At 46.8% G+C, this 25710-nt stretch overlaps 1 protein-coding gene across 1 annotated transcript in view; it reads right to left on the reverse strand.

The window, feature by feature from the left end:
* Positions 1–25430, reverse strand: part of LOC134980388 (inositol-trisphosphate 3-kinase A-like) — a 118892-nt gene extending 93462 nt beyond the window's left edge. Inside the window, exon 1 of the mRNA XM_063947191.1 lies at positions 24752–25430. Coding sequence (XP_063803261.1) covers positions 24752–25264 — 513 coding nt within the window. The 5' untranslated portion in view covers positions 25265–25430. The remainder of the gene's footprint in view (positions 1–24751) is intronic.
* Between the last annotated feature and the right edge of the window lie 280 nt (positions 25431–25710).

Consider the following 25710-nt stretch of genomic DNA (forward strand, 5'->3'; position numbering starts at 1 on the left):
TATTGCACATCTGGGTATGACCAGACTGCTGTGTGAAACGGTAACTGAGAATGCTTGGTTTTGTAGTTCGACAGTAGATCAATAGCTACAGGCAAGGGCATAGCTATAGGGGGTGCCACTGCACTGCAATGGGGCCCAGAGACTAAGGGGGTCCTGGACCAAGATTATATTGCATACCAATTTCCTGGATGTGCCTGGTAACCTGTTGCCCAGCCTGAATGGGGTGACATTCTATTTTCAGTGAGAGGTGTGTGTAGTGGATGCTATACGGGTAAGGGGGCACTGTAATGTGGCATAATGTGAAATGCTCATTGTAATGTGGCATAATGTGTACTGGGGATACTATGTCGTAATGTGAATTGGGGGTACTGTGTGGCATAATGTGCTTGCAGCCCTACAATGTGACATCATGTGAAACAGGGAACTACTATGGTCCATAAAATAAAATAGGGCACTACTATGGGGCCTATAAAATTTGAGGGCGTTATTATGGGGAATAAAATTAACTGCATGGGAGAGGTTTACGATAAAACAGGGGTGAGCAATAAGCATCCAACCAGCTGCTAGAAGCATTGTGATAGCAGGGTACCTTCAAAATGTTGCTATTGGGCCCACAAAGTTCTGGCGATGGCCCTGGCTAATTCTGCAACATTCTACAATCCCCAGAAACAAATGTATTAAATAAAGCAGTGGTTCCCAAACTTTCTTGAATCACGGTGACCTGGAGTATCAGCGTTTTCTTCACAGCACCCCAAAGATAAAAGATTTTTATTGATTAATTCTGGAAAAAAAATCTTATAATGAAAGTACATTGTGCCTACCTGCCATCCTTACATACCTCCCAACATAACCTATCCCAGGAGGGACAGAATGTTCTGCTCCAGGACTTCCCTCTTATTTTATGACTGTCATCCCCTGTGGTGAAACACCTTTCTTATCAATTAACCTGTTTAGCACAGGTGAAGGCAATCATAAATGAAGAGCGAAGTCCAGGAACAGAGCAGTGTGTCCCTCCTGGAACAGGTCATATTTGGAGGTATGGGTCCTTAGGTTCAGTTATTTTGACCGTAAATAATTTGATTTGGTCCCTGGCCACCAACCCAAGGCGCCCCTACAAGAGATTTGCGGCACCCGTGAGTGCCTATGCACACAGTTTGGGAACCTCTGACATAGAGAGGCACAGTGTAACAGGTGAGGCAGTAGTAATAAATCCCTGAGAATTGTAAATAAACCTGACTTTTTTTTACTACAAGGTACATTCCTAGTGTTAAAAGCAGAACACATTTTCCTCCAATGATAGTCTATTGCTGGCACTGTACCCTGACACAGCAGCACCAAGTAAACTATACCTCCCAACATGACCCTCTCCAGGAGGGAAAAAACGCTCTGCTCCAGGACTTCCCTCTTACTGTATGATTGCCATCACCTGTGGTGAAACACCTTTCTTATCCATTAACCTGTTCAACACAGGTGCCGGCAATCATACTGTAAGAGGGAAGTCCAGGAGCAGAGCATTGTGTCCCTCCTGGACAGGGTCATGTTGGGAGGTATGAGTAATCTGTGTATGCATGTGCAGAGCCGAGGTTTATTTTACAAAGCCGTCTTGTAACATTTTCATACCAATGTGTATATGGGTGTAGAGAGCACAATTACCCAATCACCAGGCAAAATGTGGTTACACAGTCATCGTTAAACAACTCTACCTTTGCTTGGTTCAAACATATGTGATATAAAACTTTAATGCCAAGGCTTTCACTGTGACGGTCTTAAGCTGTGTACACAAGACCGTTGGAAAAAAATGGTAGTTATAGCAGGGACACAACCCGATGCTTTGTATAAAGTTTGTATATAAAGCTTTTATAGAATGTACATTGATGGGTATTCCCATAGAACTCCAATTTATTTTTGCAGCGTCGCTTCTGAATGCTGTAGGCAACATCGAAATGGGACATGAAATACCGTAAGATGCAGCCCACATTAATCAGAAACGTGTACAGATCCATTTAAACTAAATTTCTCTGACGTCCTAAGTGGATGCTGGGGACTCCGTCAGGACCATGGGGAATAGCGGCTCCGCAGGAGACAGGGCACAAAACTAAAGCTTTAGGATCAGGTGGTGTGTACTGGCTCCTCCCCCTATGACCCCCCTCCAAGCCTCAGTTAGGTTTTTGTGCCCGTCCGAGCAGGGTGCAATCTAGGTGGCTCTCTTAAGGAGCTGCTTAGAAAAAGTTTTAGGTTTCTTATTTTCAGTGAGTCCTGCTGGCAACAGGCTCACTGCATCGAGGGAATTAGGGGAGAGAAGTTCAACTCACCTGCGTGCAGGATGGATTGGCTTCTTAGGCTACTGGACACCATTAGCTCCAGAGGGAGTCGGAACACAGGTCTCACCCTGGGGTTCGTCCCGGAGCCGCGCCGCCGACCCCCCTTGCAGATGCTGAAGATTGAAGGTCCAGAAACCGGCGGCAGAAGGCTTTTCAGTCTTCATGAAGGTAGCGCACAGCACTGCAGCTGTGCGCCATTGTTGTCACACACTTCACACCAACGGTCACGGAGGGTGCAGGGCGTTGCTGGGGGCGCCCTGGGCAGCAATGTATAATACCTTATTCTGGCTAAAAATACATCACATATAGCCCCTGGAGGCTATATTGATGTATTTAACCCCTGCCAGGTCTCAGAAAAACGGGAGAAGAAGCCCGCCGAAAAGGGGGCGGGGCCTATTCTCCTCAGCACACAGCGCCATTTTCCCTCACAGAAATGCTGGTGGGAAGGCTCCCAGGCTCTCCCCTGCACTGCACTACAGAAACAGGGTTAAAACAGAGAGGGGGGCACTTATTTGGCGATATGTATATATATATTAAAATGCTATAAGGGAAAAACACTTATATAAAGGTTGTCCCTGTATAATATAGCGTTTTTGGTGTGTGCTGGCAAACTCTCCCTCTGTCTCCCCAAAGGGCTAGTGGGGTCCTGTCCTCTATCAGAGCATTCCCTGTGTGTGTGCTGTGTGTCGGTACTTGTGTGTCGACATGTATGAGGACGATGTTGGTGAGGAGGCGGAGCAATTGCCGGTAATGGTGATGTCACTCTCTAGGGAGTCGACACCGGAATGGATGGCTTATTTAAGGAATTACGTGATAATGTCAACACGCTGCAAGGTCGGTTGACGACATGAGACGGCCGGCAAACCAATTAGTACCTGTCCAGGCGTCTAAAACACCGTCAGGGGCGTTAAAACGTCCTTTTACCTCAGTCGGTCGACACAGACACAGACACGGACACTGACTCCAGTGTCGACGGTGAAGAAACAAACGTATTTTCCTTTAGGGCCACACGTTACTTGTTAAGGGCAATGAAGGAGATGTTACATATTTCTGATACTACAAGTACCACAAAAAAGGGTATTATGTGGAGTGTGAAAAAACTACATGTGGTTTTTTCTGAATCAGATAAATTAAATGAAGTGTGTGATGATGCGTGGGTTTCCCCCGATAGAAAATTATTGGCGGTATACCCTTTCCCGCTAGAAGTTATGGCGCGTTGGGAAACACACCTTAGGGTGGATAAGGCGCTCACACGCTTATCAAAACAAGTGGCGTTACCGTCTCCAGATACGGACGCCCTCAAGGAGCCAACTGATAGGAGGTTGGAAAATATCCTAAAAAGTATATACACACATACTGGTGTTATACTGCGACCAGCGATCGCCTCAGCCTGGATGGGCAGCGCTGGGGTGGCTTGGTCGGATTCCCTGACTGGAAATATTGATACCCTTGACAGGGACAGTATTTTATTGACTATAGAGCATTTAAAAGATGCATTTCTATATATGCGAAACTCTGGCATCAAGAGTAAGTGCGATGTCCATATCTGCCAGACGATGTTTATGGACACGACAGTGGTCAGGTGATGCAGATTCCAAACGGCACATGGAAGTATTGCCGTATAAAGGGGAGGAGTTATTTGGGGTCGGTCCATCGGACCTGGTGGCCACGGCAACAGCTAGAAAATCCACCTTTTTTACCCCAAGTCACATCTCAGCAGAAAAAGACATAGTCTTTTCAGCCTCAGTCCTTTCGTCCCCATAATATCTGCCCAGGGATAGAGGTAAGGGAAGAAGACTGCAGCAGGCAGCCCATTCCCAGGAACAGAAGCCTTCCACCGCTTCTGCCAAGTCTTCAGCATGACGCTGGGGCCGTACAAACAGGTGCGGTGGGGGGTCGTCTCAAGAGTTTCAGCACGCAGTGGGCTCACTCGCAAGTGGACCCCTGGATCCTACAAGTAGTATCCCAGGGGTACAGATTGGAAATTCGAGACGTCTCCCCCTCGCAGGTTCCTGAAGTTTGCTTTACCAACGTCTACCTCCGACAGGGAGGCAGTATTGGAAACAATTCACAAGCTGTATTCCCAGCAGGTGATAATTAAAGTACCCCTCCTACAACAAGTAAAGGGGTATTATTCCACACTATATTGTGGTACTGAAGCCAGACGGCTCGGTGAGACCTATTCTAAATGGAGTCACTCAGAGCAGTGATAGCGAACCAGGAAGAAGGGGACTATATGGTGTCCCTGGACATCAAGGATGCTTACCTCCATGTCCAAATTTGCCCTTCTCACAAAGGGTACCTCAGGTTCGTGGTACAAAACTGTCACTATCAGTTTCAGACGCTGCCGTTTGGATTGTCCACGGCACCCCGGGTCTTTACCAAGGTAATGGCCGAAATGATGATTCTTCTTCAAAGATAAGGCGTCTTAATTATTCCTTACTTGGACGATCTCCTGATAAGGGCAAGGTCCAGAGAACAGTTGGAGGTCTGAGTAGCACTATCTCAAGTAGTTCTACGACAGCACGGGTGGATTCTAAATATTCCAAAATCGCAGCTGTCTCCGACGACACGTCTGCTGTCCCTAGGGATGATTCTGGACACAGTCCAGAAAAAGGTGTTTCTCCCGGAGGAGAAAGCCAGGGAGTTATCCGAGCTAGTCAGGAACCTCCAAAAACCAGGAAAAGTGTCAGTGCATCATTGCACAAGGGTCCTGGGAAAAATGGTGGCTTCTTACGAAGCGATTCCATTCGGCAGATTTCACGCAAAAACTTTTCAGTGGGATCTGCTGGACAAATGGTCCGGATCGCATCTTCAGATGCATCAGCGGATAACCCTGTCTCCAAGGACAAGGGTGTCTCTTCTGTGGTGGCTGCAGAGTGCTCATCTACTAAAGGGCCACAGTTATGCATTCAGGACTGGGTCCTGGTGACCACGGATTCCAGCTTGAAAGGCTGGGGAGCAGTCACACAGGGAAAAAATTTCCAGGGAGTGTGATCAAGTCTGGGGACTTCTCTCCGCATAAATATACTGGAGCTAAGAGCAATTTACAATGCTCTAAGCTTAGCAAGACCTCTGCTTCAAGGTCAGCCGGTATTGATCCAGTGGGACAACATCACGGCAGTCGCCCACGTAAACAGACAGGGCGGCACAAGAAGCAGGAGGACAATGGCAGAAACTGCAAGGATTCTTCGCTGGGCGGAAAATCATGTGATAGCACTGTCAGCAGTTTTCATTCCGGGAGTGGACAACTGGGAAGCAGACTTCCTCAGCACGACCTCCACCCGGGAGAGTGGGGACTTCATCGAGAAGTTTTTTCCACATGATTGTGCACCGTTGGGAAAGACCAAAGGTGGACATGATGGCGTCCCGCCTGAACAAAAAACTGGACAGGTATTGCGCCAGGTCAAGAGACCCTCAGGCAATAGCTGTGGACGTTCTGGTAACACCATGGGTGTACCAGTCGGTGTATGTGTTCCCTCCTCTGCTTCTCATACCAAAGGTACTGAGAATTATAAGACGTAGAGGAGTAAGAACTATACTCGTGGCTCCGGATGGGCCAAGAAGGACTTGGTACCCGGAACTTCAAGAGATGCTCACAGAGGACTCAGGGCCTCTGCCGATAAGAAGGGACTTGCTTCAGCAAGTACCATGTCTGTTCCAAGACTTACCGCGGCTGCGTTTGACGGCATGGCGGTTGAACGCCGGATCCTAAGGGAAAAAGGCATTCCGGAAGAGGTCATTCCTACCCTGGTCAAAGCCAGGAAGGAGGTGACCGCACAACATTATCACCACATGTGGCGAAAATATGTTGCGTGGTGTGAGGCCAGGAAGGCCCCACGAAGAAATTTCAACTCGGTCGATTCCTGCATTTCCTGCAAACAGGAGTGTCTATGGGCCTCAAATTGGGGTCCATTAAGGTTCAAATTTCGGCCCTGTCGATTTTCTTCCAGAAAGAATTGGCTTCAGTTCCTGAAGTCCAGAAATTTGACAAGGGAGTACTGCATATACAACCCCCTTTTGTGCCTCCAGTGGCACTGTGGGATCTCAACGTAGTCCTGGGATTCCTCAAATCACGTTGGTTTAAACCGCTCAAATCTGTGGATTTGAAATATCTCACATGGAAAGTGACCATGATGTTGGCCCTGGCCTCGGCCAGGCGAGTGTCAGAATTGGCGGCTTTGTCTCACAAAAGCCCATATCTGATTGTCCATTCGGACAGGGCAGAGCTGCGGACTCGTCCCCAGTTTCTCCCTAAGGTGGTGTCAGCGTTTCATCTGAACCAGCTTATTGTGGTACCTGCGGCTACTAGAGACTTGGAGGACTCCAAGTTGCTAGATGTTGTCAGGGACCTGAAAATATAGATTTCCAGGACGGCTGGAGTCAGGAAAACTGACTTGCTGTTATCCTGTATGCACCCAAAAAACTGGGTGCTCTTGCTTCTAAGCAGACGATTGCTAGTTGAATGTGTAGTACAATTCAGCTTGCACATTCTGTGGCAGGACTGCCACAGCCAAAATATATAAATGCCCATTCCACAAGGAAGGTGGGCTCATCTTGGGCGACTGCCCGAGGGGTCTCGGCTTTACAACTTTGCCGAGCTGCTACTTGGTCAGGGGCACACCCTGGCTGAGGAGGACCTGGAGTTCTCTCACTCGGTGCTGCAGAGTCATCCGCACTCTCCCGCCCGTTTGGGAGCTTTGGTATAATCCCCATGGTCCTGACGGAGTCCCCAGCATCCACTTAGGACGTCAGAGAAAATAAGATTTTACTTACCGATAAATTTATTTCTCGTAGTCCGTAGTGGATGCTGGGCGCCCATCCCAAGTGCGGATTGTCTGCAATACTTGTACATAGTTATTGTTACAAAAAAAAAAATCGGGTTATTATTGTTGTGAGCCATCTTTTCAGAGGCTCCGCTGTTATCATGCTGTTAACTGGGTTCAGATCACAGGTTGTACAGTGTGATTGGTGTGGCTGGTATGAGTCTTACCCGGGATTCAAAATCCTTCCTTATTGTGTACGCTCGTCCGGGCACAGTATCCTGACTGAGGCTTGGAGGAGGGTCATAGGGGGAGGAGCCAGTACACACCACCTGATCCTAAAGCTTTAGTTTTGTGCCCTGTCTCCTGCGGAGCCGCTATTCCCCATGGTCCTGACGGAGTCCCTAGCATCCACTACGGACTACGAGAAATAGATTTATCGGTAAGTAAAATCTTATTTTAATTGGCTTTCAGATTATAAATTCAAATATGCTTGTAAATTAGGTGGCCTTTTGAAACGTTTGCATGATAGTCTACACAATATATTATACAAATACAGCTGCGAAAATACAAATAAATAATAATAAATCTGTAATACAGGTGGTTCGGTGTTTAATACCGGCGATTGGATTGCCGGAGGTCACATGATTGACACTAGCAAACTGACATTGAAGATCCCAACTGTGGATGAGATAAGTACTGTTAACTCTCCTCCCCCCCCTTCCCCTCTTATAACCATAGCCGCCTGGGGGTGTTGGCTACGTGGGAGGGTATGGCTAAACAATCCCCTAGTGCAGGCATTTCCAACCACGGTCCTCAAGGCACACCAACAGTGCAGGTTTTAGTGATATCCAGGCTTGAGCACAGGTGACTTAATTAGTAGCTCAGTTATTTTGATTTAACCATCTGTGCTGCAGCCTGGATATCACTAAAACCTGCACTGTTGGCGTGCCTTGAGGACCGTGGTTGGGAATACCTGCCCTAGTGCCTAGCCCTAACCCCCTCTAGTGCCTAACCTTCACCCTCAAAGACCCCACCCCCCGGAGTCCTAACTGCAGCAATGCCTGATTTCACAAACCTGGGATAGATCTTATATGTGAATTTTGAAATAAACTGTGCACTCTGATACACCATGAACGCTCCAAGCTGTATTCTGCATAATAGGGAATGTTAGTGGAACATATTGTCATTTCTTTTTAGCTGGCCAACTGCGACAACATTTTTCCCATCTGGTCAGTCCTACACTAGAAATCTTGTTATTAAGGCTCATGCTTACAAGTATTGTAATATTATTCTGTATGGAATTTAATATGTGCATCTAGATTTCCGGGCTGCACAACTCACAATTTAGCGTAACCGGCAACATGCCCAAATAATGGCTTTCTTACAAGAATATGTTCACATGCCGCCGGATTATTCTGTAATCCCAATTTCACGGACAAAAGAAAAAAGGTGATTTCCATCCGACTCAGATTTGTTTGGAGATAAGGACAGATGCACATGTTTGCCAAATATAAACGCACTCACTTTTGTGTTCAACTCAGGCTATTGATCTGCATATCTTCATTGGTTAGATTTAACCATTGAACCAGCCATAGTGACCAAATCAGAGAACAGTAACGGTAAGGCTACAATAAACTACAAAAATCTAGCGCCACCTATGTTTTTTAGGTATCCGTCTTTGGTGAAGAACCTAGTGCCGCCTATCTTTGTTAATGTAAGAATAGATGCACAAAGTTAATGAAGGACTAAAATTCAAAGAGACTCCCTAAAGATGAATGCCCTTCTCTCACCCAGCAACAATGACGGAAAATATTTAGTATTTCACATCATTTGCTTTTTGGGTATGTCCATTTAAGTTTATAGGGGCAGATGTATTAAGCCTGGAGAAGTGATAAAGCAGTTATAAGTGCAAGGTGATAACGCAGCAGCCAATCAGCTCCAATATGTAAATTGACAGTTAGGAGCTGATTGGCTGGTGCATCACTTATCACTGCTTTATCCCTCCTCCAGGCTTAATACATCTGCTTCATAATGCCTGATCTGCAATAAATCTGGGCTTGTTTTAGGAAATGTAAACTTATCATGTTTCTCCTACAAACAGGTTGATATAATAAATTGCCCAAATTAAATATGAGTCACAAAGTCCCGACTCGTGTCCCATTTAAACAGATGAGGGATTTGGTCTCTCTGTGGGCTTACAGAAGGATAATGAAACGGACTGCAGAATACAAGATAATACACCGCTCAAGGTCACAATGAGTCAGAATTATATTCAGTACACTGGAAGCAATAAAACGGTGAAATAAAATAAAAAAGGTGCAGTATTTTTATTATACAAGACTAAAAAAGTTAGTAAGCCCTTGGCCTATGTATTTATTAGAATACTTTGACCTAAAATGTGATCTTATCTCATCCCAACTACTCATAATAGATAAAAAGACTCACGAATTGCACACACAAAAACAACACTGAACATTCACTTAACTAGAAAACGGATAAAAACGGGGACTTTCAGTTTAGAGTAGTGGTTTCCAGTTGCCGAACCACTTTAACTTAAGAATCGCGACCTGTTTCTTATGCAGGGCTTTCGGAATGGGTTTTGGTGTATCTTGGGGCATATTCACTGCTTACTACTGCTGTGATATGGGGTAATTAGCTCGGTAGAGGGGTGTATTGGTACAGTGTCTAGGTGATTAATCAGTATCCAAACACAGCTTTTCCGGTGACTGAATTAAATGGTGCTTAACGGTCAGCATAACCAAACAAGAAAATAATAAACAGCCTAGCACTTGTGTAAGGCACCTCACACTGGGCCTAATTCAGACCTGATCGCAGCAGCAAATTTGTTAGCAGTTGGGCAAAACCATGTGCACTGCAGGGGGGGGGGGGCGGCAGATATAACATGTGCAGAGAGAGATAGATTTGGGTGGGGTGTGTTCAATCTGCCATCTAAATTGCAGTGTAAAAATAAAGCAGCCAGTATTTAACCTGCACAGAAACAATATACCCCACCCAAATCTAACTCTCTCTGCAAATGTTATATCTGCCTCCCCTGCAGTGCACATGGTTTTGCCCAACTGCTAACAAACTTGCTGCTGCGATCAACTCAGAATTACCCCCTATATGGGCAGCTACTCTGCAACAAAGTCTCTCACTGTCTTGCCTGCTACCTGCAGGTTAACGCAGGCTCCAGCCTATCTTGGCAGGCTGCCATAGCTTCAAAAGTGCAGTTTATCCACAGAGCTTGGTAGCCCACCCTGCCACATTTAGGTCTGGACTGGCCTCCTGGCCTTCAGTAGCCTCCAAGCACACTCAGCTCTGACTGCAGTCCCACTTGGACTGTGTGTCCGCTCCAGCCCCACCTGGGCTCTATCCCACCAGGGTAACAGCCTTCACTGGCTGTAACAGTCTCACTCAGGGGGTCATTCCGAGCCGATTGCTCGCTAGAAACTTTTTGCAGAGCTGCGATCAGATAGTCGCCGCCTATGGGGAGTGTATTTTCACTTTGCAAGTGTGCGAACGCTTTTGCAGCCGACGGCACAAAGTTTTTTGCAGTTTCTGAGTAGCTCTGGACGACTTACTCAGCCGCTGCGATCACTTCAGACTTTTTGGTCCCGAAATTGACGTCAGACACCCGCCCTGCAAACGCCTGGACACGCCTGTGTTTTTCCAAACACTCCCAAAAAACGGTCAGTTGACACCCACAAACGCCTTCTTCCTGTCAATCTCCTTGTGATCGGCTGTGTGAATGGAGTCTTCATTAAATGCATCGCCCAGCACCGATCCTCTTTGTACCCGTTACGGTGCATACGCATGCGCAGTTTTGCCGCGTTTTAACCTGATCGCATCGCTGCAAAAAGTTGCTAGCGAGTGATCAACTCGGAATGACCCCGTCAGACACTCCAGCTGCAGCCATTAGGTGTGCGCAACACCTGCCTGTGCCGGCGGATCCCTCCTGCCCCACACAGAATGCGTGTCTCACTAATGCAATTTATATTCAGACTGCCACACAATACGGTTAGTTACAACTGCTCATTAAAATGCAATGTGTAATAGATATTTGTACAAAATTACAATATTGCTCTTTTTAGTTAGCAACATGTATTGATAATGCAGAAGGTGATTCTCTGCACTTCTGGACATGTGAATATGCATAGTGTGGGGGCATTTATGTGAGAAAGTCTAGACATCTGCCTCCTGCATCCTTACAGCCAATCACTGGCGGGATATCACAGTGCTCTAGTGGTGCTGCACTGGGGATCCGGTCTGAAGATCGACAGTGTCTAGGTCGACAATGTTTAGGTCGACCACACTATAGGTCGACAGTCACTAGGTCGACATGGTTTCTAGGTCGACATGTGCTAGGTCGACAGGTCTAAAGGTCGACATGAGTTTTTCACATTTTTTAACTTTTTTTGAATTTTTTCATACTTAACGATCCACGTGGACTACGATTGGAACGGTCAAGTGTGCCGAGCGAAGCGGTAGCAGAGCGAAGGCACCATGCGAGGGGACGTGGTGCACTAATTTGGGATCCCGGTCACTCTACGAAGAAAACGACACCAAAAAAAATAAAAAATCCTCATGTCGACCTTTAGACCTGTCGACCTAGCACATGTCGACCTAGAAACCCTGTCGACCTTCCATCCATGTCGACCTAGTGACTGTCGACCTATAGTGGTCGACCTAGACACTGTCGATTTGATGAACCACACCCGCTGCACTGAAGTATGGTTAGATATGTACCGTGTGATGGCATGTGTTGGCATTGCTCTCTGAAATAATTATCTGAGACCACCTCAAAGGAAATAAACATTTGAGTGATTTTGTAGTGAATATTTCAACTGCTTAGAGAGAGATATAACCCTGGGATGTTATTACCCAGAATGGCTACACCAATCCCTGCATTATGTGTCTAATTCAAGGTTGATTGCAAAATAACATTGTCCTCTGATGGGCAAAACCATGTGCACTGCAGGTGGGGCAGATGTAACATGTGCAGAGAGAGTTAGATTTGGGTGGGGTGTGTTCAAACTGAAATCTAAATTGCAGTGTAAAAATAAAGCAGCCAGTATTTACCCTGCACAGAAACAAAATAACCCACCCAAATCTAACTCTCTCTGCACATGTTATATCTGCCCCACCTTTAGTGCACATGGTTTTGCCCATTAGAGGAAAAATGTATTTTGCAATCAACCTTGAATTAGGCCCTATGTCCATTGTACATGTTACGTTCAGTATTTGTTTTTTTTTTCTTCTTCTTTCTGTAATACTAAACCTTGCGCTTTGTTTCTGTAAAGTGACAGGGTACTGATGGGGAAAAGTGCTATATGAATATTACTATTATGTAACATTTCACTTGCATTTGTTGTTGCACAATTATTGTAAATTCACTTTCTACTTGCTTGCTACTTCTCACATTGGTGGTCATTCCGAGTTGTTCGCTCGTTGCCGATTTTCACTATGCTGCGATTTGCTGCTAAATGCGCATGGTACGCAGCGCGCATGCGCTAAATTATTTAACTAAAAACTTAGTAGATTTGCTGGTGTTCATACGACGCTTTTCAGCCGCACTGCTGATCGGTGAATGATTGACAGGAAAGGGGCGTTTCTGGGAGGTAACTGAGCGTTTTCCCGAGAGTGTGCTAAAAACGCAGGCGTGTCAGGGAAAAACGCGGGAGTGTCTGGAGAAACAGGGGAGTGGCTGGCCGAACGCAGGGCGTGTTTGTGACGTCAAACCAGGAACTAAACGGACTGCGCTGATCGCAGTGTAGGAGTAGGTCTGGAGCTACTCAGAAACTGCTACGAATTTTCTATTCGCAATTCTGCTAATGTTTCGTTCGCTATTCTGCTAAGCCAAGATACACTCCCAGAGGGCGGCGGCCTAGCGTGTGCAATGCTGCTAAAAGCAGCTAGCGAGCGAACAACTCGGAATGAGGGCCATTGTTACAATCTTGCGTACTGAACCCGTCCAATAAAAAATTAGTAGCAAGAAGTATAAATATACATATGAATATTTTACACACACATAATATATTTACACACTATTTATCTTTCATCTATATCCTTCCTCTACGTAAAGATACAATTTCCTTACAATGCGCCAATACTCTAGGGCCAGTTTACCAGAATGTATATATCCAGCATGGTGGTTTTTTGTTTTTTTTAAGCAATTGGAGGAAACCGCCTCTCCTGAATAAACTCAGCGTTCATATAGAATTCTAACAGTAAATATTTCAACATTTATTTTTTACAGTTTCCCCTATTCCCATAGAGTCTTGTGAAACAAGCCGTCACTCCTGCACACAAAGGAAAAGAGGAGGCGGATTCAGCAGGAGTAGAAATGTAATTGCTAAAAGTTACTTCATGTTTTAATGTATCCATCTAGAAAAATCTGACGCTCCCTAGAGAGTAATTCTGGCTTCTATATGGATGGCAGTTTCAAACATTGCAAGAAGCCCAACTAAAAGCACAATTAAATGTTTAGTTAAGCAAGCACATTGTTTTGCAATGGAGACACGTATTTGGAATTAACACAGTATCTAGAGCACTTGGACTAATGGATTTGTGGACTCTGTTAAATAAACTAAACCTAACACAAACCTAGGCTTGGAGCCCGTTCACACTTGCAGGAAAACATGTGATTTGTAAATATACATATTGTAAAACATTCAAACATCAGGTTTTCTGCTGCTAAAATGCAGCGGGTACATATAAAGCAATACCGGAGGTAGGATTCAGACATTTACTAATTTAGATTCTAACAAAAATAAATATAGGTACAGTATTAACACATGCTTCAAATGTATTTATGAAGCAGGGATTAGGGATACATCCCCCATTCTTATAGAGGTGGGAATGATCTATTATCCCAATGGTGCTAATCCACCGAGTTTACACTGACACACTGCCAGAAAGTACAATGTAAAAACATTTCACTGTAATCATAGACACATAAGGAATACAGTTAAACAACTAAGAAGTTCTAAAGTATAACAGTAAAGTTTTGGGCAACTATGGGGGTCATTCCGAGTTTATCGTAGCTGTGCTAAATTATGCACAGCTACGATCAATCACACTGACATGCGGGGGGGGGGGGGGGGGGATGACCAGCGCAGGGCTAGTCCGCCCCGCATGTCGGTGCCACTGCCCCCCACCCCTCCCCGCAGAAGTGCAAAGGCATTGCACAGCGGTGATGCCTTTGCACTTCAAGAGTAGCTCCCAGCCAGCGCAGCTTTAGCGTGCTGGCCGGGAGCTACTCATCGCTCCCCAGCCCGCAGCGGCTGCGTGTGACGTCACGCAGCCGCTGCGACCTGCCCCACGTTTGGTCCGGCCGCACCTGCGTTGGCTGGACCGCTCCCACGAAATGGCAGCCAAACACCGCCGCTCCGCCCCCTCCCGCCCAGCAATCAGGCAGAGGCGATCGCAGCCCTGCTACGGCCGTCTGGCATGCCCCGGGGCACTACGGCGCCGGTGCATGCGCAGTAGGGACCCATTCGCTCGGCTGCGACAAAAAGCAGCCAGCGACCGGATCAGAATGACCCCCTATGGGTCCAGTCTCTATTACTCGTGTACCATATTTCAGGTACTCTAATTGCTTTGCATTATTGTAATGTCCATTTCCTTTCAATCACTAATAAAAAAAAGATCACCTTTTTTTTACACTTTGGTCAACTTTACATAGATTGTGAAGAATATACAATTGGGGAATCCAATAAATATTTTCACATTGGTGTACAGTTTGTATGCGCTCACTAGAATTCCCAAGGATAACATTACATCAATATTAACGGGATATTTTTAAACACTCCAACAATTTTGTCCGTTACCAATAATTATTTGCTGTTATATAACCCAAATTAGTCTGTATTATTTGCAAGTTTGCTCCGACATGGGTGTAGAGTTTACATGTACATACCAGATACCAGAGAGGTGGTATAATGTCTACACCAGTGGTTCCCACACTTTTTTGACTCATGGCGTCCTAGAGTATAAGAATTTTTTTTTAACGGCACCCCTAGGCGAAAAGTTTCTTATTGGGAAACTTAGAAAGAAATATTAAATTAAGTAAATTGTGTTTATATGTCATCCTTAGGTTCAGTTGTGTGGTGAGAGACAAGATTAGCTTCTGTTTGTCCACATATTTTATGATTGGCAGCCACTAGCACTGGTTTTGCCTATCACTTTGACCATAAATAACTTGATTTGGTCCTTGACCACCAACCTGCGGCACCCCAGGGTGTCAGGGCACACCGTTTGAGAACCCCTGGTCTATACTACAATAACATATCTTTGTAATACCGCATTTAACTGATCTACCCCCGATTATGACATAATTGCACACTGGGAGTATAAAAAGATTTGATCCCTGTGCTACTTTCCATCCATCGACACAATGGCTTTCCATTGACATTACAGTAAAGGAAACAGCTTTGCAGCAGCTTTTGCAGCAATTGGCTGCCGGATGACAAACAGAAGGTAAACCCATCTTGGCCTGGTTTTATAACTCTGTAAAAAAACATTTTGCTGGTGTTCTGACTTATTTGCTCTTTTGCGAGATAAAAGTTTCCCTTCAGCTTTTTTGTTGTCATTGTAATTTGTGTACTGGACCATTCATTATTAGTTATGTGAGGTCAGATTTTGCTTGTGCGCTCAACCGAATGTTTTAAATTACTAATATGGTTCTTGAGCTTTCCTGTGATGTTATGCAATTGTTATTTCCAGAAGTTGCTGTCTAGAATTATTTTGTTTCCCATAATGACATTTCTTCATGTTGGTACATTTTTGTTACAACGTATGTTGCTTACATTGATACAATATGGTTAACTACGTTTGTGCCCTCATTCACAACAGTTTTGAGACGTTTTACTAGTCATTTTCTTGCCTATACTGTTTATTTGAATTAATAATGACATTATCAGCAGGCGCTATTGTAAGCTTATATTTACTCTTTGACTAGGGAGTACTGTAGATTATAGGTCTAACACGGACCTAAAACGTTGCCTTACGCAAATAAACACATTTCTTGGTTAAGAATAAACTTTATAGCGGCGTGTCCTGTGCTCATCCTTTAAAGCAGGGATAGAGAACCTTTGGCCCTCCAGCTGTTGTTGAACTACACATCCCAGCATGCCCTGTAACAGTTTTAGCACGGTTGAATTGCAAAATTGTAGCAGGGCATGCTGGTATGTGTAGTTCAACAACAGCCGGAGGGCCAAAGGTTCCCCATCCCTGCTTTAAAGTTTTCATCTGGCACGTGACTGTTATATGGAGTTACCACCATAGGCTGCGGGAGGGAGAGGTTAGGGTTAGGCTTAGGGGTAGGATGAAAATACTTTTTTACCCAAACAATCGGTATGTACATTACGTATGTATATTTCTGAATTTATACATTAGCAGAGGACAGCGCCCAGCCCATTTATAAAACATGGAATTCCTGCAGTATTTCAGAGCACCAAAATTAAATAGCGAGGATGGGGCATGGTTTAAGCAGGGAAGACCCCAATATTAAAATGTGCCACCCTCACTGATCAGCACATAAAAAATAAAATTAGAACTAGTTATGAACACTCAACTGTGTTTTTTTAAAAAGTTACAGGTGCTTATCGACAGGTAGTAAGAATCCACCTGTATCCACTTGAAAACCAAAAAAAGTCAGCACTTTGTTAAATGACATATTTATAACACATAAAAAACCAGCACGTGTGCAAAACCATCAGTTGCAACAACAACATAAAAAAAAAAAAGTGCAGAAAAATGCTTGCTGTTTATTGGTAACAGACATATTAGTAAGTCTGTATAGTAGGCGGCCCGGCAGCCGTTTTGGTGCACACAAGCCTCTGCACCATGCTCCTGACCGTGGCCCCTGAGGATAACCATGTTGGAGGGGTTGAAAGGAATGTAGGGCGCTATGGTAACAGTGACTGAATAAACATCTTATGTTTTTTGCACCACAAAAAGCTTGGGCTTCTCTTCGGATGCTTGTGCGGCCAGTGTTCATTTAACACAAACTATCCCAGACAAACCGGTTCAGCATGTTACGGCAGACACGGATTCAGAGCAACAGTCTTCAACAGCACCCTTAGCATAACTAGCCATGGTGCTGACCGATGCAGTACAGCGCCTAAAGCCAATATGAACATTCCAACAAGGAGACCTACATTGCGAGCACTCGCACTCAATTCCATCACTTGCATCTCTCTCTGGCCCTCATTCAGCTGTGGCTGGAGGGGCGCCCAGATGTGCAAAGTACAGACGTTCGCTACTTTGTGCCCGTTCTGCGCATCCTGCAACACAGGAACGACATCAAGCTGTCAGTGATTGACAGTCTGATCTTGTTGGGGGCGGCGACGGCCTCCATTTGTGAAAACGGAAGCGTGCCGCCGCTGTTTAGCGGGAGAGAAGAGACCGGGGATCTCCATCGTTGCACAGAGATTTCCTGGCCTCTGTGACGGGCGGGGGTACCCGATGCTGTTGGGGAAGATCCGACACTTTGTCCGTGGTCACAGTTCGGATCATTAATGCAGCACAAGGCGCGACACCCCCGCTGCGTTGTCATATTAGTGTTGTCGCTGCTGCTTCTATGTTCTAGGTCATTGTCATTGTTATACACCATTGAGGAATAAGCTCGCGCAATAATTTTCAAATCTGCGGACCAGTTACATTCAAATTCCCCTACCCCTAATCCACAAAACCATAATGATGGTCGCAGTAAGAGTCTTTGGATGCATAACATATACTACTGCTACAGGAGAAGTCTTGTGGTAATAGGCGCCGCATGCATCCACTGCTGTATTCAAAGACGCAGCACCGGATCACTCTGCGTAAACAGCGCCCATCTGAATAACCCCCCAGGTTACTCACGATGACCGGAGAATTCACATTGCAGCAGCCAGTAAATCTGCATCGGTGGAAGCACACACTGGCCTCAGTACGCCCACGTTTGGGAAACGCTTCCTGTCTCTGACCTCAAATGGCCAGAGCCTGCCAATCAGATCGTGGCTTAGGGGTCACTGCGAGCGACATCAGGGGTCTGCAGACTCATCACCTCTGTTACCTTGCAGGCTGCACAAGATAGATTGGGAACTATAAACACGGCACAGAACCATTGACCTACGGACCTGTGATCGCCATACAGACTCTGAGAACTACGGTAAGCAGTGCACGGTACAATTAGTTTTTTCTATAGGAATATTTAATTTACGTCAACAAAAAGAAAAACAAATGGAAAAGCTATATCTGCAACAGTAAATCTATTTTCCAGTTACGCTTTCCAAGTGGTTGCTGAAACTAAACAAATGACAAGTGGCTATATTTAGATTGTGTCTTAAATTTGCTTATGTTCTAGTCTAATCCCTCAAAGAATTGGCATAGCCATGAAGGGAACACATTGTCTCACACTTTGTGATTTACTGTATACAAGTGCAGAGAAGTCTCTATTGCCCTGCGGAGTTCTCTGACATTCAAATGCTGTCGGGTAACAAATATTTGGCCAGTTGGCAGTCCATGACATCACACTGCCTTACCAGGGGCAGGACTACATTTACCTATATTCCTATAAAAAATCAGTGGCTTCACTTACAGACATTAATTACCGAATGAAAAACAAATTAAGAAAGAGGAACAGAGATCCATGGATCATGTTATTACAGAGTATGTGCCTGGAGCCAGCACTACACTTCCAATCATTGCACTGCCTGAGGACGCAAGCAAAAGGATCCCTTATACCAGGGGGGAAATTTACTAAGATGGGAGTTCTATTTAAAATGGGATGTTGCCCATAGCAACCAATCAGAGTCCAGGTATTATATTCTAGAAGGTACTAGATAAATGAGAAGTGGAATCTGATTGGTTGCTATGGGCAACTTCCCATCTTAAACAGAACTCCCTTCTTAGTAAATTTACCCCTAAGATGGGAGTTCTATTTAAGATGGGATGTTGCCCATAGCAACCAATCAGATTCCAGGTTTTATCTTCTAGAAGGTGCCACATAAATGAGAAGTAGAATCTGATTGGTTGCTATGGGCAACATCCCATCTTAAAATAGAACTCCCACCTTAGTAAATTTACCCCCAGGTGTTTCCCAACTCCAGTCCCCAGGAACTCCCAACAGCGCATGTATTACAGATCTTCTCAGGATCACAAGTGAGATAATTAACACCACTGTGGGTGAAATTCAATTGATTATCGCGCCCAATCTCCTGTGTAGAGACGAGAGATTGTGCGGCCATTATTCAATTGTTTCCGGTTTCGCGCTGATTGCTCCCATAGCCGTGTTTAGCCATGTAAAGCAGTTAAAAATGGACCAAAATGCTGGACATGATCGCCAAACGGGGGGTGTGAGCTGAAATGCCAACGCCGGCAGCCATCTCTCCTAAACGGAGCTACAATTGAATAGCGCCTTTCAGGCACCTTCTAGTAGCTGCCGGTAAAATGTGTCGGCCAGCCATGAGTACACCTGTGCACCATATGGGAAATATCCACTGTTAATGGTCCCAGAGGACTGGGGTTGGGAAACATTTCCTTACTCTAATAACCCGTTCACACTGCACAAAAAAACCTGCTATCAACCCAGTATTTTGCCGGGTCGATGTGCAGTGTGAATGGGTCACTGCCGAATTCCCGGGTCGCCTGACCGGTAATTTAACCCGGGAATAACGAAGGGTTATTCCCGGGTCAGGCGCAGTCTGAACGAGTTACCCAGGTCAATACGACCCGCCACCCGTTCACAGCATAGGAAGAGGCGGCTCCGGCGAAGCCTCCGCACCTGCCCCCGATGTCCCTCTGGCCCCGTCCCCAGATGGCGACCCAGCCTATTGCAGGGCCGGGAAGCCACCCCGTTCACACTGCACAGGTCAAATGCCGGGTCACACCCAGGAAGGACCCGTATCCAATTCCCGTTTGTGACCCGGCAATGGCAATCTGAACATGGTAAAAATAATATAAATATTTCTACCAATGTAGTACACTTTAGATACAAGGTAGACATTTTACCAGATTTATGAAGCTCTACGAAAACTTGCTTAGATTTTAGCAGAAATATAAACATTAAATCCCCACATTTGCTGTTGCCTGAGGCAACCACTATTTACTGTATTATAAATATACTTTTGCCTTTTTATATTTGTCCTGTGCGTGTTTATCTCAGGACATACTTTATACAGTTATTATATATACTTTTCAGTAGTTATGACTTATAATACTGTAAATCGATGGGTAAAGGACTTTCTATTCAATTAACTTTTGTTGATTGTGATAAATATTGTTTTCACTACAAACTTGTCCAGGATCAAACAATGGAATGTCACTTTCTGAGGCCACCTTCTAACAGGACAGTTTAGTAAATATTGTGTTACCAGACTTTATCTCTGGACTGCATGTTTAACATTGCACTTTTCACTTTCTAGGGTGTGTATCAAGTTAATCCAATCTTCACCTTCTAAGATCCCAGATTTGACGTGGGAGAGATAGAATAACAAGTAGCCAGTGAAATTCTCAGAATCCCAACAGCATCAAAAAGTGTTGGCATCAAAAGCACTTATAGGCTATGTCAGTGTTTCTCAAATCCAACCCTCACGCACTTCCAACAGGTCATGTTTTGAGGTTCTCTCTGTCTTTGGAAGCAGGAAGGATAATTACTGGACCAGCAAACTAGATTAATCCAAAAAACATGACCCATTGGGGTTACTTAAGAGCCTCTGGGCTATAAGAAACAAGACCCATTGAGGGTACTTGAAGAATGAAGTTGAGAACCACCGGGCTGAAATAAGTCCACACATCAAACGTTTTTAATCATAGTTCTAAAATTTGTTCTCATCCCTCTGCTCAAAATCTGTTTCCTACACACAAACCTACATCTCCCCCACCTCCAATAAGATCTCATATGACCAACTGGGTATTTTCATATAGAATAACCCTATATTACAATTTCCCTTTTCCCAGAGTCACCAACTCCTGCCCGTCTCCCTCACCATTAATACAAGAATTTCCTCAGTGTCCCAAACCTGCGGTCTTGGGATTACGCTGGATGCGGTCCTCTGCCTTGCTCCTCACAACCAGTCCTGAGGTGAGAGCAGAAGTGGGGCTTTGCGGTTGGTGGTGAGTCCCGGGCGTGCCCTAAATGCAGCATGCCTGCAATTTAGCACTATACGCATTAGGGCGAGAGTATACCGTCCCGACCAGCGTGAGGCTACTAGCACAAACAATTGAATTAGTTCCCGGAAACTTTAAAATGAGCTAATTCTCACAAAACAACTGAACTGTCCCCTTAGACTGTGATGGATACTTGGACCTTGTGTTCCCCTGTTTCTGCGTTATCACCAACCACAACCTACTGTAATTTCCACCTGCACCCTCCCAGGCACCCGGGGGCGCATTTAATCGTGGTTTTGCCTAGTGGAAACCCCCCCCCCCCTGCAAATTCCCGGATCAAGTGATTCGGGAATCCTACCTGGGTAGCTTGCCGGGTTGAACACGTGTTCAACCCGGTAAGCTGTGCAGTGTAAACGGAAGCCGTGTCGATGCGACACGGCTCCCGTTCATAGTGTATGGAAGGGCGGCGCTGGAAGATCATGTGATCTCCCAGCGCCGCCCCAGCCGCGTCAGCAGCAGCGTCTCCAACCCGGCAATATGCCAGCTTGGTGAGCTGAGTGCAGAAGGGGACTCTAGCACGGGTCGCAGCCGTGTCAGGCTCCCGGCTGCAACCCGTGCTACAAGTGGAAAAGGGGTATTATATTGCCAAAATATTTATGGTATATTGCATTTCGTTCACATCATCATTCCCTACATTTTAACACAAACAACTGTGACAACTGTAATACAGTAAATACTATACTAGATTCTGCTACATACCACTCATACGCCATATTTTGTGAACACACGCCGTATACCACAGAGGTTTCCTCTTTCAAGACAGTATATATAAATTACGTCCAATGGATATAACAACCCGCACTCCTACTGGCTTCAGCAAAGGAACCCGGCCTACGGCGTATCAGGTAACAGGGGCGTGATTTAAATACAGACAGAGGCAATTCTCTGCTGGGGCTTCTGGGATGGCTAAGGATGCAGGGACCACTGGCGATTCCGAAGATTTTCACACCACTGGAAAATCTAGTTGCCATGGCGACCGGTATTTGTGGAGCCCTGTGTATGGGACACAGTGACCGCTATGCAAAAGGGTATGATGGGAAATGATTCAACGAGTGACCAGAGGAGTCTGAGGTGCACAGGCCGGTGTAAGAAACTGCAAAAGTACAGTATATAAAGTACACCTAGGAACTGGCCTACATATAATAGTACAAGCTGCAATGTCCTAGACTATTACTATTCCTGATGATGCACATAGCACTGTGATGGACGGGTATGGGTCATTAGGTCGACCACTATTGGTCGACATGAGTAAAATTCGACATGAGGTTTTTTTTGTTTTGTTTTTGGTGTCGTTTTCTTCGTAAAGTGACGGGGAACCCCAATTAGTGCACCGTGTCCCCTCGCATGGCTCGCACTACGGCAAGGTGCCTCGCTCAGCTACCGCTGCGCTCGGCACAGGTTACTATTCCCAATCGTAGTCCACGTGGATCGTAAAGTATGAAAAAGTTCAAAAAAAGGTTAAAAAAAGGTGAAACACTCATGTCGACACTTTTCCATGTCGACATAATGACCATATCCCATGACGGACTATCCTTGTTACCAACAGCCTATGAAGCACCAGAGCAGAGGAGTCCAGTGTACCTATGAATGTGCAGTTCTGGATTGCTCAATATACAGGTACGTCATGTATAGTTAGTTAGTGACCCGCTCTGTAAGCGTATATTATATATACTGGGCTTGCACAGGGTATCAGACATAGGAGCTGGGTGAAGATATACAACCACTGACTTCAACAGAAAACAAAACAGTAAAAGCAGTGGTAAGTGTAATAGGCACACTGGTTACCCAGCTCCCGGGCCGAGAGCCTCCGCTGAGACCTTGCCAACCATGTTCTAACAGTAAGTGCCAGTAAGCCATGCGGATAGCCATCAGAAATGCCAGCAACAGGGACTACACATGGCAGAAGACATTGGAAAATGCTACAATGAAGGATCAGTCATCTCACTAGCCAATGATACCACTGCCACACAGATGTCAGTATCCAATATAAGAGGTTGCACTGGTTTGTTGGTATACCCATCAGCAGCAGCTACATACCATCCTGTGTGCCAGTTAGAGGCTTATGCTCTATCCTGTGTACCATTCATATACAGTATTATGTACTGTCCTGTGTGCAAGTCAATGTACTGTATGCCAGTCACTGTTATACCCGGTCCTGTGTGCCAGACAACATATGCCCTATCCTGTATGCTAGTCATTGTTTGGCCCTGTCCTGTGTGCCATTCAAATTATACCCTGTGCTGTGTGCCAGTCAGACACTCATGCCCAGTGCTGGGTGCCAATCAGACACTCATGCCGCGTGCCAGTCACTGTCGTGTCCTGTGCTAGATGCCAGTCACTGTCATGCCCTATGCTGTGTGCCAGACACTCGTGCCCTGTCCTGTGTGCCACCCATGCTCTGTACTGTGTGGCAGTCACTGCCATGCCCCGTCCTGGGTGCCAGTCACTGCCATGCCCTGTGCCAGTCACTGCCATGCCCTGCGCCAGTCACTGCCATGCCCTGTGTGCCAGTTACTGCCATGCCCCGTCCTGTGTGCCAGTCACTGCCATGCCCTGCGCCAGTCACTGCCATGCCCCGTCCTGTGTGCCAGTCACTGCCATGCCCTGTGCCAGTCACTGCCATGCCCCGTCCTGTGTGTCAGTCACTGTTATGCCCTGTGCCAGTCACTGCCATGCCCTGTGCCAGTCTCTGCCATGCCCCGTCCTGTGTGCCAGTCACTGCCATGCCCTGTCCCAGTCACTGCCATGCCCCGTCCTGTGTGCCAGTCACTGTTATGCCGCCAGTCACTGCCATGCCCCGTCCTGTGTGCCAGTCACTGCCATGCCCTGTGCCAGTCACTGCCATGCCCTGCGCCAGTCACTGCCATGCCCTGTGCCAGTCACTGCCATGCCCCGTCCTGTGTGCCAGTCACTGCCATGCCCTGCGCCTGTCACTGCCATGCCCCGTCCTGTGTGCCAGTCACTGCCATGCCCTGTGCCAGTCACTGCCATGCCCCGTCCTGTGTGTCAGTCACTGTTATGCCCTGTGCCAGTCACTGCCATGCCCTGTGCCAGTCACTGCCATGCCCCGTCCTGTGTGCCAGTCACTGCCATGCCCTGTCCCAGTCACTGCCATGCCCCGTCCTGTGTGCCAGTCACTGTTATGCCCTGTGCCAGTCACTGCCATGCCCCGTCCTGTGTGCCAGTCATTATCGTGCCCCGTCCTGTGTGCCAGTCACTGCCATGCCCCGTCTTGTGTGCCAGTCACTGCCATGCCCTGTGCCAGTCACTGCCATGCCCCGTCCTGTGTGCCAGTCACTATCATGCCCCGTCCTGTGTGCCAGTCACTGCCATGCCCTGTGCCAGTCACTGCCATGCCCTGTGCCAGTCACTGCCATGCCCCGTCCTGTGTGCCAGTCACTATCATGCCCCGTCCTGTGTGCCAGTCACTATCATGCCCCGTCCTGTGTGCCAGTCACTGCCATGCCCCGTCCTGTGCACAGATAGCCCGGGTGGCAGCAGGCGGTCACTCACCAGGCTCTGCTCCTCGCTGTGCTCCAGGTCCACGTTCCCCTGGCTCTTGCTCTCCGAGTCGCTGAGCAGATCGTCCTCCGAGTCCTCCAGCGCGGAAGAGGAGCCGGTGGAGGACAGGGACGAGTTGGAGACGGAGAGCCTCCGGTGGGCGAGCTGCAGCAAGCCCTCGCTCCTCATCCCGTTCCAGCCGGGGAGATCTATCAGCACGGCGGCCGGGCTGGGGGGCAGCGGCGTCGGCTCCTCGGAACTTGTCACCAGGAGTTGGGGGATAAGAACGTGGCTCTGCGGGGGCTCCCAGCTCCCCCTCCGCTGCTCCTCGGAGAACTCCCCATTGCTCCTGTGCCAGCTCCCGCTCCCCATCCGCCTCCTCCGCCTGGGCTCCCTGTCTCCGTCCCGCTCAGCCGAGCACCGGGCTTCAAAGTACAGCCTGAGCTCTCCCACGCTCAGCCGCTTCCTACCGCTGCCTACAGGCGGAGAGCTCGGGGTCTCCCCCGCTCCCCCAGTATGGTTCATTCCGATGCCGCTGGTTCCCTATGCAGGAATCATCCACAGCGTGCCGCCATGGGGGGTGACTGGGAACAGCGTGCTACAGATAGGCATGGGGAGCTCAGTGCTGCTGCTGCTCCGGCGCCCGCAGTGTGTGCTGCTGCTGCTCCTCACTTCCTCCTTCTCAACCTGGGACTGCTGCTGCTGTGTGGGAGGGATGCCGGGGCTTGCTTTATTTCTATTTTACTATTGACAGAGCTCTTTGTCTGCCAGACAGGTTTTACTACTCTGTCATGGCTGTACTTACTGTACAGGTTCCACTTACTGTACTTCATGCAGCTCCCACCTACCTGGGAATGCTATAGTGAGGTGCTGTCAGGTATCACAAGAGAAGAAGTTTTCAGGGGCAATTTATTTCCAGAACCAAACAATTGTGAAAAGAAATAAACTGGATTGTTGGATGCACATGTTCC

This window comes from Pseudophryne corroboree, chromosome 12 (genome assembly GCF_028390025.1).
Source record: "Pseudophryne corroboree isolate aPseCor3 chromosome 12, aPseCor3.hap2, whole genome shotgun sequence".
NCBI lineage: Eukaryota > Metazoa > Chordata > Amphibia > Anura > Myobatrachidae > Pseudophryne > Pseudophryne corroboree.